Source organism: Podarcis melisellensis (genome assembly GCF_964234715.1).
Source record: "Podarcis melisellensis genome assembly, chromosome: Z".
NCBI classification, from domain to species: Eukaryota; Metazoa; Chordata; class Lepidosauria; order Squamata; family Lacertidae; genus Podarcis; species Podarcis melisellensis.
In genome coordinates, this window is record NC_138547.1 from 15,032,227 (window position 1) to 15,050,376 (window position 18,150).

Sequence of the window (18,150 nt, forward strand, 5' to 3'; positions counted from 1 at the left end):
TCTTTGGATGGCGCCGGCTCCCGGCCCCTTAAGCGAGATGAGCGCGCAACCCTAGAGTCGGACACGACTGGCCCGTACGGGCAGGGGTACCTTTACCTTTTTTAAACAACAAATTTCTTGGTCTTTAGGTGCCATAAGGCATTGAGGGTTATTGATGCAGTTTTTGTACTTCTTGTATCTGCCAGCATTTAGCATTTCTGTTGTATTGCTTCCTTTTCTGCGTGACTTAAAACTTACACATCCTTTCAGCATTACTTAGCCTTGTCAGTGGCCCCGACTTATAAAATGACCTGTTATCTTTTGCCCTGACCTTCCAGAAACAGGGCCATATAATCTTTTCTGAAAACTGGCACAGCACAATGGAGAAATATAAACAGTCATTGATAATTCAAGTGTGGCTGAAAACTAAAAATGGCCAAGGATATGTTTTGGCTGGCTCCTGAATACAATCAATGTACAACACTATTTGCTAATCCTGAGCTCCATCCTGCTTTGACCCTCCATTTGCAACATTTCTGTGCTCCCATAACTTTTAAATCTATTTTCTTAATTTAAAAATCTCCCCTGCAGCTACCAGTTGGATCACTGGTCTCTGTAGCTCAGTATTGTGTACACCAACCAGCAGCTGCTCTCCAGGGTTTTAGACAGGGAGTTTCTCCCAGCCCTGCCTGGAGATGCCACTGGGGACTGAACCTGGAACCTTCTGCATGCAAAGCAGCTGCTCTAGCCCTGAGCTGCAGCCCTTCAACTTGCAGGCCCTCAGTCTGGACCTCTTTGAGGTGGAATCCACATGTATTTGGGGGTGAGGGAAGCAAAGGTTTATAAGGAATCATGGAGACACATGGTAAAAAGGTACCCCTGCCCGTACGGGCCAGTCGTGTCCGACTCTAGGGTTGTGCGCCCATCTCACTTAAGAGGCCGGGGGCCAGCACTGTCCGGCGACACTTCCGGGTCGCGTGGCCAGCGTGATGAAGCTGCTCTAGCGAGCGAGCAGCAGCGCAGCACACGGAGACACATGGTAGGAGTGGGCAAACACTGAGTTTAGAAACTTGGTTTACATACAGGGCTGTCCCTCCTGATTTCTCTCAGCCTCAGTTTTCAGATGTGGGAAAATACAGGATAGGTGGACTAGGCTTTTGGCCCAGCTATGGAACCAGCTATGGAATAATAGCCCAGTGTCAAGAAGATACATGGCTGAGGTGATTCCTGTTAAGCATCACCAGTCTCCTCAAAATACATAGGAAACCTTGAGACAGTCTTTAGACAGTCAGGAATTTGAGGTTATAGAGAACAAATGTGTTTTTGGGTTGCTGGGGAATAAAAAAGAGGTTGTGCTCCTGCATTGAAACTCACTTAACTTTTGACCTTTTGAATTTATATGAGCTAACACCCATGTCAGATAAAAGTTGCCAGAGACACCAACAAACTAAATTCCAGCTTAATTTCAAATTAAACGTCCAAATCACAACAATTTATAGCAATTCTATCTTCTTCTTTTTTGCAGCCTGTTCATAGTGGGGCTACTCTGTGTTATGAAACAATTATTGCCCAAAAGAAATCAAACCATTTCTGCTGGGGTTTACCTACTTGCTTCTATGAATAAAGATTTTAGAAAGCGATCTCTTGGGTCTCTAAGGGGCAGGCTAATGGATAATGAGTGATTCCGAAACTTTAATAGAGTTCAAATCAGAGCCTCCAGTTTCCATGCCATAGGGCATTTGAGTAAGCAGTTGCTACTGAATAGGGCAGGTTCATTCAGCAGCCCTCCCTTATTGTAATAGAATTTCATCCATGTTCCTGTGGTTTTGTGCTTTGACTTTCATGGCCTCCCTATGACACTTCCAAGAGTGGACTTCATTAAAGATTACATTAAAGGTATCTAATCAGCAAGTTTATTCTATAGCTTGCTCATCCAAGCACCATCTAATCCTATGACTGTATTTGCCAAAAATCTTGGTCTTAGAGTAAATAAATAAATAAATAAATAAATAAAAAAATAAAATTGTAGATGTCACAATGTTTGGTTGCACCAGAAGCAGTTTAGTCATGTTGGGCACAACCCGGGTAAGCTATATGCAAACGCCAGCTCCTTCGGCCTGAAAGTGAAGATGAGCACCGCACCCCATAGTCGAATTCGACTGGACTTAACTGTCCAGGGATCCCTTACCTTTACCTAACCATACTGAAACTGTTAAAACCACAGAATCTCCTTCAGTTGAGATGAGATTCTAAACATTCCTTATTAACTAATCAGAGTCAAAACAGCTACAGTATTTTCCCAGCACCTGTCCTCCAATTAAAATATATGGTTTTTAAGCTCACGTAAAATTAAAACAGATAAAACATACATTCCTTGCCTGTATGTTGCAATTAACATTAACAGCCAACTGGCTTCAAAACTGCTCAAAATAAAAACAAATTAAAACAGACTACAGAGCTCAAGGACAAGTAGCTTTGCCCATTGCCATCTTCTCCATTTTATTTCCTTTGTTCTCTGGTGAAGCTCAAACAAAAATATTTTAACTTTTAGTTTCTGTTTTTCACCCGATTAATTTTTCCTGGGTTTCCTACACTGGACTGATTTATGCTAATTTACACCTGAGATTGTACAAATCTATGTCTTGAACTCCTGTTATGAATAGGTAACTGTAATTTTTTTCTTTTTCTCCATTACTTGGAAAGACAAGGGGCAGAATTGTCTCAAGAATATGTAATTTTACATAATGTAGTTTTGATTTCATTTATGTTATATCATTGTGAGTTATACTTCCATATTCTCGAATGCAGTCATTGTTTGTGATACATTAAAAAAAATAAAATCCTTTCCAGATGCTACTACTTGCCCATTTAAGCCTTTTAAACAGAGATCTTTCCCAGTCTGTTTCTCCTTTGGAATTGTTTTTACATCTTTTAAGTGTTTCATTGCATCCATGTCTGGTGATCTGGGACCCTTTTGGGATGAAGAGTGGGAATGTTTTAAAATAAATAATAATCTGTAGATTCTATTTTCAGCTAGCATCTTTAGAGTTAGTTACTGCAATCTCTGTTCTAGAATTCTGTAGTTAATTTATTTTCTAATTACAGATCCTGTGGAATCTTGAAACCACTCGTCTTATTGCCCATTTTGAGAAATCATTGCCGAAGGAAGATGATGACAGCAATTCGCTGGACTGTGATGAGGGGGGAAAGGTGAAATGCCTGGATTCTGACATCGAGAAAAAACTTAGAGTGCCATTGTTGGAAATACTGAAATACCCCTACCTGTTGCTTCATAAACACGTCAGTGAGTATCTTGAGGCACCTGAACTTGATCTGGTTCTCCCTTGCATAGTAGCTACAGTTTTTGAAAGCAGCTACTGAAACAGGTTGTGACAAATCACTTAGTGGTTGCATTCTCAGGATACGCCAGGAGGTGGTATGTTGACTGGGCTTTTTTGTACTATTTCGCTCCTCAGAAAATCTTGTACACAAAATTCTTATTACTATATTATGTATATTCCATTGCCATCACAAGTGATCAGAAATTGTGGCCTGGGTGGTGTTGCTCACTTGACTTCCTCAAGACATGCATCCCTGCTGTTTACTAAGAACAGGAGGGTAGAATTCTTTTTGTTGCAGAAACCTGTGTATTAACTTTGCTGGAAGGACAAGCTATGGGTTTGTTTTGGCCCAGCCATATAGTAACAAGGTGCCTAGGGAAGGTTTACCAAATCTCTCCTTTGTATGTGTGTGGGGGGGGGGCGTGTTTCATGAAAATGCCAGACAGGTATCTCCCTTAAGAAGCTTTATAGGATAAAACCCTCTGCATAGTGTTGATCTGAACACTATGCAGAGGGTTCCACAGAGTCCATTCCTGTTCTATGAATCTTTGAAAATGGCTTTCATCTTATGCAAAGATCATTTCCCTTCAAATTATGGTTATTCCAGCAGCCCTAACACTTTGTGTTCTCTTTTTTTGAATTGTAGGCAAGCTGTTTGTGGATGCTATTTGCAAAATGGAGGCAATCAACTACCCCTGCCAGGTGCTTGGGAAGCACCCAGGGGTCTATTTGCTCATGGTACACCCTAATGAAACGGTGAGCTGCTTTAATTTTCTTCTACATTTTCAGTTTTGCTTCCCAGGCTTAAATGTAGGATCAAGCTGCCTTAACCATTGGTCAAATGAAAGAAAGTCCTTATGCATAGAACTGTAGAGTTGGAAGGGACTCCAAGCATCACCTAGTCCAACCTCCTGCAATGCAGCAATTTCAGCTAAAGCATCCAAGACAGGTGGACATCCAATCTGTTTAAAAACCTCCAAGGAAGGAGAGTCTACCAACTCCCAAGGGAGTCTCTTCCACTGTCAAACAGCTCTCACTCCTAGAAAGTTCTTCCTTATGTTTAGTCAGAATCTCATTTCTTGTAAATTGAAGTCATTGGTACAAGTTCTCCAAGCAGGAGAAAACAAGCTTGCTCCAGCTCCCACATGACAGCCCCTAAGATATTTGAAGATGACTATCATCTCTCCTGTCTCCTCTTGTCCAAGCTAAACATACCCAGCTACTTCAACCACTCCTTATAAGGCTTGGTTTCCAGACCCTTGATCATCTTGGTTGCCCACTGTATACATTTCAGCTTGTCAATATCCTTTTTAAATTGTGGTGCCCAGAATTGGACGCAATATTCCAGTTGTAGTCTAACTAAGGGAGAATAGAGTTGTGCCTGTACTTCCCTTGAATTGAACACTACACTTCTGTTGATGTAGTCTAGAAGAGTATTCCCTCTTTGTTCTGCTGAATCACAGTACTGACTCATGTTAAACTCGTGGTCTACTAAGACCCCTAGATATGTACCACTGGCAAGCCAGGTGTCCTTCCATCATATATTTGTGCAGCTGGTTCTTCCTGCCTAAAGTGCAGAACCTTACACTGGTCCCTACTGAAATTCATTTTGGAAGTTTGGACCCAGTTCTCCAATCTGTTAAGGTCCTCTTGAATTTTGATTCTTTTTAAGTGGCATTAGCTACCCCTCCCAGTTTGGTGTCATCTGCAAATTGGATGAGCAGCCCCTCAATTCTTTCTTCCAATTCATTTATAAAGACATTGAACAACAAGCCCATGACAGAACCCTGTGACACCCTATTTGTCACTTCTTTCCAGGATGGTGAGGAACCATTATTGAGCACTCTTTGAGTTCAGTTATTCGGCCTGCTGCAAATCCACCTAACTGTTACCTTGTCCAGCCCACATTTTATCAGCTTCTTCACAAGTATATAATGGGAGACTTTGTCAAAAGCCTGACACAAATCTGTATTTTTCAAATTACATTAACAAGTTTGAGAAAACAACAGTTCCAACAATGCTTTCCTTCATAGTTCTAGGCAATAACAAACAAGCTGTTTTGTGTTTTATATATTAATAGAAACACCTTGAACTTGGCCTGGTAACAAACCAACAGGTTGGTCTGTGAGCATGTGTGTTATATGCTGACAAGGTCTCACACCTGTCAGCAGCCATGATGCACCATTCTGCACTAACAGCAGCACAAGGAAAGCCCGACACACATTGCATTAATGCAATATTGAGGCAGCCAAACCTTTATAGGAAGCTTGTTCTTTTCATCAGGCTGAGGGCCTGGCAACAGAAATCTTTGCCTGGTTAAGACCCTTGGGGGGCTACCCTGTGTGAGAAGAAATAAACAAACTTAACTTTTGTAAGTATCTCTGAATTCTCTTTTGGCTAAAGGGTGAGGTATAAAAAAAGACTTGTATCTAACTTCTACTTAGAAGAGATTCATTGATATTAACAGTCTAAGTTAGTCATGCCCATGAATTTCAATTGGCCTACTCTGCATAGGACTGACACTGGATTCAACCTAAAGTAACATCCTAGTTGTTCTACACTGTTATTAACACAGTTCTATTTTTAGTGATTCCACCCAGGTTTTTTATTTGTTTTTGATAGGTGTTTGTTAAAATATCCCTGTCCCTCATTTTCTGGGATGATTGGTAAGTGAGGAGGCTGTGGAGAAGTCCACGGCCTTCAAGTAAGTTTTCTCTGAAACATATCTACACCGTCTGGTTTGGAATGTGAACCTTTAGGTTAGACTTGGTAACAGTTGTCTTTCACACCAACTTGGCTTCTGCTCCACTTTCCATAACAATGACTGCTCTGATTCCTTACCATAGTAATTAATAATGTCCCTTCAAACCCACAGGTCCGTCGATGGGCCATTATGACAGCCAAGAGTCTGGGAAAGGTGGACAGGGACGATTACTATGACATACAGGAAGTGCTCAATTGCTTGCTCAGAGTTATAGAGCTGAACCTCTTTGAAAACGCTTATGTTTATAACCCCACAACAGTTGAGAAGGGTAATCTCATCTTGTTGCCTGACCACCTGTACGATATTACCAGTTACAAAAACTACTGGCTAGGTGAGTAGAAGCAGCTGAGATGGTCTGAAGGGTAAAGGGATTTGGCATGCCCCATTCCACTGGGCATGGTAGCATTGTGTTACAGCAGGAATAGCTAAACTTTCCCCCCCTCCTTTTGGTAAGAGCCACATTGGCTCATAACAAATCCTCGGAGGACCTCATGCCAGCAGTGCTCCCAAAACGGGTACGGGGTGAAAGTGGATGCGACCACCATACACACAGCCTCTGCCTGTGTCCCTCCCTAACACACACACACACACACACACACACACACACACACACACAAAAACATAGGAAGCTACTTTATGCTGACTGACCATTGGTCTATCCAGCTAATAGTTCACATTGACTGGGGCAGCATCTCTCTCCAGGGGGTGTATTCCAGCCCTCATCCATGAAATCAGGTGCCACAATAAACCTATTAGCCTTCTCTCCCCACACCCAGCTCATCTCTGGCCTTCCAGATGTTTCTGGAGTATGTTTCTCATCCTCTTATTTTTGGACATGCCAGCTGGGGCTGATGCGAGTTGTATACCAATAACACGTGAAGGGCCACAGGTTTGCCCACCCCCCTTTAAGGTGTCGCCAGGCTCCTTTTCCTCCTGTTCCATTTAGAATTAAAACTTTGCTTCCTTATCATTGACTTTGTGGCGCTTAACAGTTGTATATATTATTATGTTTTAATTAAACCATCCCATCCATGTATGTGCAACCTAGCTAACTTCTAAAATAAAGGTTCCTGTCCCAAGGGATGTGTAATGTAAAGCAGGGGTAGCTAACATGGTGCTCCTCATATGTTGCTGGACTCCACCTCCTTAAGCCCCAGTCAATATGGCCTATTGCCAGGGATGGTGTGCTCCCAAACTCTGGAGGACACAGTCTAAAGTTTGAGAGGACTGCAAGCAGGCGCAATTACATTAAGTAGGTTTTAGTCTGGTTATGGATTAAGATTGGGAGTTAAGGCAATGCCCAGTGACAGTTTCTGAACTTTCTAATTTTCATTGTTGTAGGTATCTGTATGGTGCTGCTGGTGCTGGATGAGCAAGCCATGGATTCATTGTTGCTTGGCCCAAACAAACAGAACGACTTTATGCAATGCATAATAAATACCCTTAAGAAAGACTCTGATGGTAATTAATTAATAAATTATTTAATGTTCAAATGCTATAGTGCATGATGGCTGATCACTAGTTTCTATGCTTATAAAAAACAGACCTCAAATGTCATTGAAGTTTTGTTTTTCTTATGTGTTTTGCAGTTATTAGGTGAGATCTAACTAAGTCATAGTTTAGACACATTGGTTAATGAAAGTTGATTTCATTGGTGTCTAGATTATTAACTGAAGTTTGATATCACCAAATGGGTTTTAGGGGGTTTCTTTTTGGATAATTAGGTGTCATTTCTTCTGAGGAGGAACAGAAATCTGTTTGGATGCACCTTATATCTAACTGAAATTGCATAAACTGATATCTGTAACTTGCCTTCCTTTATCCATAATACTTCTGTTTTGGTTGCTACATGATAAATTCAGTTTAAAATCATTACACCCGCCCCCCCCCATGTGCTTTGGCTCATATTTACCTGCAGTGTAATATCTTCTTTCAGCACAGTTGATAAAGTCATTAGGTTTGCAGACCTTTATTCTTACTGTTGTTTGCTGATAAACGCTGTTGTGTTGAATAGCATTTTCCTGCAGCAGAGAGGGAATCCTCACATGGATTGTCCCCCCCCCCCCCGCATTCCACACTTGCTCCACAGCCAGGAATATGTAGATTAGACAGATCTTACCTCAGTAGGACAGCATTGCCTCCTTTCCTTCCTGCCTTGCTGCTGTGCAGGCCCAGGTCGCAGCTCTACGCTGCTGCCCTTTGCTGCTTGAGGAGAAGCTTTCCTTTCATTGAGGCACGTTTAATTACAGAATTCAACAACAAAAAGGTTTGAGTCGTCTCTGAGAGCTTGCAGCCTCCATTTTTGGCCAATTTCTCAGATGAGGAGGCCGGAGGAGCAGAGGCTACCCACAGCAGTGGGGTGGTTTCCCTTGGTGTACCCTCAAGCTTGCCAAGAACTGCATCTCTGGAGCCAGCAGAGGCTGCAGAGGAACAGCCAGCAGGGAAAGCTGAGGCTTTGTAGCAGCTGCTGGGCCTTGCATCACCCCGTAATTAAGTGATTGACAGCACAACACTCCACACTGAGTTCTGTCAGTGAATCCGGCAGGCCCAGGGTGCAGGAGCTGGTTTAGTCCCAGTCCCTCAGATGGCATTTCTTGGCCCTCCAGTGCCCAAGGTACCTCAGGTTTTGGCGGGAAATAGGGCCTCACACTTGTTTTCTGCTGAGAGTTTTGCCCACCTGTTGAAGATCCTAAAGATAGATAACTGTGCCCAAGAACACAGGAGCTGGTGGCGGTGGCGGCAAAGGGAGTGTCCAAAGTAAGGACTGTTCCAGTCCTTCAACCCTTTGGCAACCTTTTCCATCTGTTCTCAGTACCTGGGGATAGTCACTCCTCAGGCCCAGGTAGGCCCAGGTCCTAAAATGTTTTATACCTTTCAACTTGAGACTATGACTAAATGCTGAGTTCCCCACCGTACCTCTGTACTGTATGTTCGATACAGTGGGTACAATGACAGCCAAGGACACAGATGAATTTCCTAGAATTCGGATGATAATAAGACTCCATTTGACCTTCCGGTGGTGCCTATGGCCGGCGGAGACAGTAGAAGCTAGCGGTACCAGTGAGATGGGCAGAGATTCCAGCCCTGGCAAATAGCAGAAGCAGTTCTCACCCAGTTCTAGAGAGACTAGACAGAATCAGCAGGGAGGCAAGAAGTTAACTTAGTCCTGACTAGAGATGTAAAATTTTGAAGCCATGAGAAAAAAACAATGTTTTTTCCTCTTTTTCCCCACAAAAAAAAAATTGAAGTTTTTTTTTGGGGGGGGATTAAAAGTTCAATGTGGAGTAGTTTTACAAATTGCGTGAAACACAGTGTAGGTAAAAGTATTGTGCTTGCAATAAAACATGTAACCACCCCCTTTCCCCCAAAAGCAACTAAAAAATCAAGAAACCATCAATATAAAAAATAATCAGATTTTCCCCTTAACACCAACAGCAAATAAAGTTAAGATCCACTTCAATATTTAAGCTCCATAGAAGATCTACCCTTTGAGTAGTGCTTTTTTAAAAAACAAAAAAGGTGTGTGGAATATTCAAACTATATCAAACTCCCCCCCCCCAATTTTTCTAGAAAAAAAACAGCTTCAGAAAAAAGTGGGGGGATGGACACTGGGGTTTCCTCCCCAATTCCCCCCCCCCGGCCTTCCCATCTCTACTCCTGACTCCCTAAGCTTCCAGTTTAGTTCATCTGTAACAGTTCTTCTCCTGCTGCAAGGAGATGACAACCGATCAGTGAGTTCTACAAACCACGAGGGAAGGGGATATTCAGGACTTTGCCCACTTACCTCACAACCACCTTGTCATTTCACTCATGTCCAAAAAGGAGAAAACGCTATGTGGTCCTAGCAGCCATTCAGCTGATAATCCATCAATGCCATAGAGCCCATGCCCTGCTACTCGATAATCTTCATAGTCCCAAAGGAGGAGGAGGAAGATTTCAGGGCCATATTGAATTTGAAGAGGGTGAACAGGCACATCTCTCAGACACTGATGCAGCAAGTGACACATTGTTCAACTGGGTGGAGAACTTCCTCGCATCTATCACTGAAGAACATGTATTAGGTGCATCCATCAGGGAGGATTGGCAATAAAAGATATAATAATAATAATTTATTATTTGTACCCCGCCCATCTGGCTGGGTCTCCCCAGCCACTCTGGGCGGCTTCCAACACAGATAAAAGATACACTATTAAGGATGTTAGTAGAATAAGTCAGTGCATATCCTTATTTGGAAAGTATTAGTTAGCTTGAACATGCTTAGATTAGAAAACTATATAGATCAAAATTGGAATATTGAAAGAATGTCTCTTTGATTAGCTTAGAGATTAACCTGATGTTACTGTCCTGATGGAAGGTTAGATATGTTAAAAAAAAAAGGTTATTATGTAAAATGACCTGTAGGAAAATCTTGACCAGCATGTCATGTCATGGCTGATGTAGACTGGACCATGTGGAACTGGTTATATACTTAGCGCCATGTAAGCGGTGTATGGAGAAGTATAAAAGCTGTCTTGAAACCAGTGATTAGCACAGTACCCACTATTCTGTGGGATTGTCCTTTACTGCAGCAAATTTAATAAAAAGTATTGTCTTGCTGGAATTCGTTCACTGAGGTCCAGCTCTGAGGGCCTTCTGGTGCTTCCCTCACTGTGAGAATTGAGGTTACGGGGAACCAGGGAGAGGGCCTTCTCAGTAGTGGAACCCACCCTGTGGAATGCTCTCCCATCAGATGTCAAGGGAATAAACAACTTTCCAACCTTTAGAAGACATCTGAAGGCAGCCCTGTTTAGGGAAGTTTTAAATGTTTGGTGTTTTGTTTTATTTTTAATATTCTGTTGGGAGCTGCCCAGAGTGGCTGGGGAAGCCCAGCCAGATGGGCGGGGTATTGATTGATTGAGTTCCTTACCTGAGAATGAACCTGAGGGATGTTCGAACAGCTTTGGTAAGGATCCCCACCCCCCGGGCATGGAAATGTGACATTGGAGCACCAGTGAAGGTCCAGTTTGTGCAGGGGGTGGATGGGATCCTATGCACCCTGGGGTAGTTTGCATAATTGGCTGTGTGGTTGCACGCATACACTGCTTTTTAGTATTTTCTCTAATTGAATACATTCTAGTTTGGTGTTGAAACACTCTCTCCTCAGTTCAGTTTAATACAGTAGTACTCTCCTGCTCCAAACATGTGGGCGTTCCACCTCCCTAGGCAGCAAAATTTTGCTGCCAGAGGACAGTTGATCAGCTGCAGCAGGCAGCATGAAATACTTGCAGGGACTACAGGTTGCCCATGGATTCAGCATCAAGCCAGATCCTTAATTTAGCCAGGTTCATTCATTTCATTTGAAGTTTACTCTGAGTAAAACATAATTTGAATACAAACTTGCTCACTGATTTTATGGCAATTCCAGTATTGCTTGATACTGGGTTTTTATTCCCCCCCCCCTCATGTACTCAACATTTTCATTTTTTAATTTACGTGTTTTTATTGACTAAATATTATTTCCCATCTCAGCGTGTTTTGACTTGTCTGTTTCAGATGAAAGTAACAGTCCCTTCTGGCCTGCACTCCACTGCTTCATGGTGATCCTGGATAAGCTTGGGTCCAAAGTGTGGGGGCAGCACATTGATCCAAGTGAGGCATTTCAAACTATTAACAACAGCGTGAGTTATAATAAAGAAATCGAGAATATTCGCCAAAGGTGCAAGAGGTCAGTCCTTTATCCTTACAGTTTTTATAATACAGCATTTTGGAAGCCAGTGTGATATCCTTCAATTCTTGCTGAGCAATTGGCTGTTCTGGCCGGGGCTGATGGGAATTGTGCATCAACATGTAACTATGTTAGTTACCACTGGATTAAGATTAAACATATTTGATATAGTTTAAATGTTATCTGCAAATCAGTTAAAGGCTTTGCTTAAAATATTTTCAAGTGTTCCAGTTAAAATACCTACCAATAAAACTCACTCACTGTTTAAATTGTAATTTGTTTTTGTTTTTTTGTTTTAGTTCTAATACTAGTTTTTATAAATATATTGTGTTTTGTAGGGATGGTTATCTGTAAAAAGTTAACTACTACATTGATTTTAATCATGAGTTTCTTGATTGGATTTGGGTTGTGTTCATGTATTGTGACACTTTCTAATTTTATGAAATGTGGTTCCTGCAGAAAATATGTCAGTGGAACAGTTTCCATCTAACATCATTGGATGAGCTATGTTGCTCATGTCCATTTTGTGGATGTTGTGGTATTTCTTCCAAAGCCACCTAAGGAGCCTATGACTCAGTGAGGTTGTCTTTCCTGCATTTACAAATCATGGTGCATCCATGGTGTGTCTGTGAACTATGGTTTGTTCCAACGTGCCTTAGGTTGTCTCACAGATGAGCAAGCAAACCAGTTTCTTCCTACAGAGCTTAAAACAAGCCATGTTTCATAAACCTACAAGAAATTTTAGTGCCAGATTGGAATCAACCAAAGCAAGCTGTAGTTAGTCAGCTGAGCTGGGTTCCAACTCTGGAAAGAAATTAGTAGAGGAGCTTGACCAGAGGTCGCCCTCCACTGAACTCCCCAAAGACACAGGCTTCAGTAGAAAAGTAGGCATTTATTAGTCCAAATGTACATAGGGTCAGTCTCTTCAAAAATACTGGAGAAGACTGCGTTTTGGGGCTTTCAAACGTTATTTCTACTTCACCAGTCATAGGATTACAGCAGACTTTCCCATCACAGTTACAACTCATTGACACCATTCTAGACCAACCAGAGATCCTTTTGCTCTTCTGTCTAGCCCATCTCAACCTCCTCATCATATTATACATTTTTTTAAGGGTAACCTTTTTTAAGGGTGTTTTTGATTAATTTCTCTTATTAGCTGTTTATCAACATCTGTTTTCCATTATCTGTGATTCATTTATCAGGTTAAATATAAGTGCTGCTATGCTTAGCAGTCCTTTCACTATTGCCATACTGATTATCTGCTTACTTTCCTTCAGAGTTCGTTCCCTCATTGTACCAGGTGCACATAACCTCTTAGTTAAATACAATGTTTTTTTTCCTTACTAGAAGAGCTTAGTTAATCTTCATACACATGTGCGGGATACATAATATAGAGTCCTAAAGGCTCAAAGTGAATTCAAACAAGATGAAGAAAAATGGAGATTTCTTCTTTGCAACCATCTGTGGTTTAGAGTTCAATTTGAGTGAAATCCTGATCGCTCTGGCTTAAGTGAATTAGCTTTCACTAAGGCAGTTAGTTTAAGTCTGAGAGCAATTTAAGTACTCTTTATGACAAATGTAACACTATAATTATTTGCATAGTCTTTGGGACTCAGGGTCAGAGGAAGAAATAACATTGACCTTGATTACATATTCTTCTGTTCTGTTCTCACCCCCCCCCCCCAGCAGTCGTGAGCTTTAAGAATGATGTAAACTACACATTTAAATAAATAGCTTTTGGTTTAAATGCTTTGCTTTCTTAATGTTTTCAAAGGACTAGATCTGTGCCGCTATCAGTTTGTGAAGATGAAATGGTCACCTGCAGCCAACTGGTGTATGACTACCGCCTAGAAAAGCCACAGAAGGTACCTTGCATGTTGATCTAATTTATTGTCTCCTTCCATGGTTGAAATATGGTTATGGGGGCAGCTCCAGAGTATAGCTGGAGAGAAGAATCAAACCACATCTGTCCTCTAGAACAAACACTTTTCATTTTCAAAGGCTGGATCCTGGTGTTCGTTTGAAGGGTGGTTTCTTACTGGCAACAGAATTCAGCCTCCTGAAAACTTTGTTTTTTTCATTAAAACAATGTAGACCTGTTGCACTCTTGATGATGCTAGGCTACAACTCCCATCGTCTCTGATCATTGGCCATGCTGGCTGAGGCTGATGGAATTTTGAGTCCAGCAGCATCTGAAGCGCAACAAACCCGCTTTCCTGTCATAGTAAAATCATGTGAGGATGGCATCTGCATATGCGGGGGGGGGGGCAGCGGCGGCGGCAGCGGAATGGAGAACATGCTGTTAAAACAGTGACTTCTTGTTTCAGGTTACCAGGCAGAAATCTGCTGCTTGTCCTAATTACTTCCCTGACTTGTATGAAGATATGAAAACATTAATTGATGCATTCCAGGCTGACTTTGGCCAAGACATACAGTTACACAGCAGCACTTTTCTATGGCTTATCCCTTTCATCCACTCCCTTATGGGCCTCAGGGAGCTGGGGATTGGCTACAGCGTACAGGTTATGAGCCACCTGTGTGTAAAAACGGATGTCTCTGAGAACTCTGCTGAATCTTATGACAAAGTATCTCAGTTCTTTATTTGGGTCCTGGTGATCGTGATTCAACTCCACCTTAAGAAAAGGTGCCTGAGTTCTCTGTGGGTCAGCGCGGAAAAATGGGTGCGGACAGTGGTAGCATGGGCCAAGCTTCCACGTGCAGTGTTCATGGCTGGCATCGAGAGAAGGGTGGCCAGGAGCTGCTTAATAAGCACAGCTACATCACCATCTCTGGAAACAGAGTCTGTGCAGTCTTTCTGCATGAAACTGATTCGTAATATCCTGAAGGAAGGCTTACATGATGTGAAGACTCCCGTTTGTAAGCAGTTCTTTCTTGAACTCAACTTGCATCTCCGTAACCGCATGAACTTGGAGCTGAGTCCCAAGCAGACTCAAGAATTGCAGAGTACTCTGAAGCATATCATAAGGACCATGTGGATGAAATCAGGACCTTCTTCCCCCATCGTGGAGAGCTTTCCCATTGGTGTAAATGAAAGGCAGGAAGACATGCAACCAGTGAATATGTGCAATGAGCACCCACCTCACTTGTCAGCAGCAAGGAAGGATGAAGTCTGCCAAGAAGGCCAAGTACAAGAGGGCTCCATGTTAGCAAAGAGATACATGTATGTTCAAAAAACCATGAGCTGTCACCAGATACTAGGGATAGACATAAAGGTTGAGAACATCTGGTCAGGGGTGGAGGGACCCAGAGCTTCCAGTCCTCTGATGACAAAGAATGATGACAGCAGTGATGCTTTGGAGAAAAGTGTTGATCAGAATGACCTTACAAGCCAAAGGAGACCTCTGAGCCCCAGCTTCAAGGCAAAGTTGAGAAAAGTGCTTAATAGGTGTAGAAGCAGCACCATGCTGGAGTCCAAAACAAAGAAGGAGCAGTCAGTTAGAGACCAAAGGAAAAGCCAGGAAGGGCCGAAGAGTGATATTGTTGAAGGTAGCGCCGGCAATACATCAGATCCATTGTTCTGCAAATCGGGGGCAGGCTCAAGCAAGTCTTTCCTTAGTCTGTCAGGCTGTATGAAAAATAAATGCAAGAGCAATTGGGTGAATTTTGAAACAGGACAGTGGGTTTCTGAAGTAGGCAGCAGTGATGACATGAAGGAGAAGATGCCACTTGACATTGTGGTGAGGAATCAGCGGAATGAATTTGAAGCAGCTGTCGCTGACACTTCAACTAGCACAGCAACAGATCCCCAAATTAACATAGCCTTCAATAAAGGCACCTTCATTGCTTACACCAAAGAAACACCCGTTGACTCTAGGCAGGAAAGCAGCAAGAAAGTTATGGGCTCTGTTCAATCTCAGTCTTCCAGTGAAGACTACCCTTCTAAGGCAGCAAAGGGACCAATCCCTACAATTATTATTTCTGATTCTTCAGAAGAGGATGAAAACCAAGGGAACACTAGTAGAGAGAGCAGAAAAGATACAACATGTGTGCGCCATGTGAAGCAATCCAGTGCACAGGGGCAAGAGCCAATGAATTCCTCACCAGCAAATGCGGAACATGAATCACAGTTGTTTGAGTTCGAATCAGAAGCTGAAATTTACTCAGAATGGCAGGACAGCCAAACTAATGAGGAAACGACAGAGGAGGAGAACCTTTTAGTGGAGACAGACAATGGCCACAGAGCCACTGACTTGGAAATAAATTCCTGGGGTTATGAGTCGAACCCTCATTGGTTTAATGCCACTGAAGAAGCAAAAGAGGATCCTGTGCAAAACAGTGAAACTAAAACAAAGCCACATACACCGGCTCAGAAGGTCAACATTAGCAGCAGAAATGCAATGTGTTCCTCGACTTCCACAGGGATGGATGCAGGGTGTTCCAGACACATAGATCCATCAGCACCTACTGCTTCTTCAGAGTCAGCATCTGCTGTCAAAGAATCTACTATTCAGCCAAAGAAGGCACCACCACAGGCAGAACCAGCAAGATCTACTCCTACTGTGGTCCCACCTGCCAAAGTCCACCATTTTCCACCCCCAACCTCACTGACAGAGAATCTTGGCCTGTCAAAGAAAGTCCGTAGAGCAGCTGAACTATCTCAGCGCACACAGGACAGTCTTGCTGAGTTGCGTCGTCATGGGGAAATTGCTGGCAGGGTAGATGTTGCACAGAAAAGAACATCACAACTAATAAATGCTTCACACCTAACTACTAAAAATAGAAAAATGCTTTCTTGCCAAGAACTTCAGTTCTATAGGCAGACAAGGCCTAAAGAGAGAGAGAAGGGTCAGCACACTCAAAGAGGAAACCCAAGTTCCTCAATCCTTGAAGCTACAGCTAGTAAAACCAATCCCTTGACCTCTACTGATTCCTCCTCTAGCTCTTGTGATGAGGATGTGGCTTTGAAAGAGGGAGAGCCACAATTGAATGAGAACATTGAAGATGACAACTTGTTTCTTACACAGTCCGATCCAGTGGACATGGAGCTGTGTTCACAAATAGAAAGTGGCAGTAACCCCACACACATGGAAGCCAGTGTATCTGCAAGCCCACTACAGGATGCTAATGAGATATGCAAGGAAGCAGGTTCTAAAAGAGCAGCTGAAGCAGAGGCTCACGGCGCAAGCTGTTCTGCTGGTGGCCCACAAGACAATGCGTCTGCCAAGACTTTTGCACCCCCTAGGCTCTCCACGATGAAAATCTTCAGTGTTTCTTCCCGGAACGCAAACCTCACCAAGGAGCTCGAGAGCATCCCAAAGCCCCCAGCAGTTCCAAAGAGCAAATCATATTCCTTCATGCCCCCCATCTCAAAGGGGAATGGATTGCAGTCCCAAATCCCCATGCCGAACAGCATTCTCCAACCACAGAATTCAAACAACGTCCCTCAGTTGCTGAATGTGCAAAATAACTCTAATGTGTATACTGGTGGGGTGCTGCCTGCCTCCAGACCTGTTTCCTGGCATGAAATGAATCCACGCTTCACACAAGCAAACAGCGTGAATGCCCAGCAGAGAAGTCCTGCCATATTTAGTAGAGAAATCCTGAAGTGGAACTATGACATGTTTGCACAGTTCAGTCAGTTTGGGCCACCAGCTTACCTCCTCCAGTCTGTTATGACTTCTGTTCCAGCCACTTTTAACAATTACAATGACTACTTCAATACTTTCTTCCCCTTAATGATGCTAAATACCTTTGAAACAGTAAGTAAAGTCTCCCTTAGCTCTTTGTAGTCTGGTGGCCACTTTTAACTGGAGTCTTTTGGCTAGTTTCAGGGAGGCCCACCTGGCTTAAAGAAACACATTTTTAATTGATTTTCAGACCGTTGTGTAAGCAGAATAAGTGAACAATAGCAACAATAATATAATAATAACTTGACATATCTAAAACAAGTCAAGGCAGATAGAAGAACCACCATAAGAAGTAATGACACCCAACTTTAAATCATGACATATTTCTCTGGTGTAAGGAACGATCATTACATGTCCATCTTTGAACGGAGTAAAAATGTTCAGGGTCCTCCTTCCCCTTGCAGACCCATAATTTAGGTTTTTTACACCATGGAGAAATATTCAAGCTCTGTAATGTTTTCCATTGTTGGAACTACGGAAATCTAGGCTGCTGCCAGCACCCATGTTTAACGTTCCTTTGAGTGAAAAGTCTTCATCATTTCTGCACACATATTTATCAAAGAAAGCTGGGCAAAAATTTAAACAGGTATTTCTTGATCCCAGGCCAGAATGACTTGCGGGCATTCCCACCAAAGGTGGAAAATGTCCCTTTGTTCCCACAGTCCTGCCAACTGTTCCATGCTATAGTAGAAGTAATGTGGGATAATTGTG

General features: G+C 42.6%; 1 protein-coding gene across 3 annotated transcripts in view; it reads left to right on the forward strand.

The window, feature by feature from the left end:
* Window positions 1–18,150, forward strand: part of LOC309361874 (putative helicase senataxin) — a 56,829-nt gene that overhangs the window by 12,313 nt on the left and 26,366 nt on the right. For 2 of the 3 annotated variants that reach the window (XM_081897122.1, XM_081897121.1), the window contains exons 3-9: window positions 3,085–3,283; window positions 3,967–4,076; window positions 6,196–6,415; window positions 7,426–7,545; window positions 11,617–11,788; window positions 13,566–13,656; window positions 14,119–17,511. In XM_081897122.1, the coding sequence (XP_081753248.1) occupies window positions 3,085–3,283; window positions 3,967–4,076; window positions 6,196–6,415; window positions 7,426–7,545; window positions 11,617–11,788; window positions 13,566–13,656; window positions 14,119–17,511 (4,305 nt within the window). Of the gene's footprint in view, window positions 1–3,084; window positions 3,284–3,966; window positions 4,077–6,195; window positions 6,416–7,425; window positions 7,546–8,406; window positions 8,699–11,616; window positions 11,789–13,565; window positions 13,657–14,118; window positions 17,512–18,150 lie in introns of those variants that run through there. The other variant, XM_081897123.1, reaches the window with a different exon arrangement.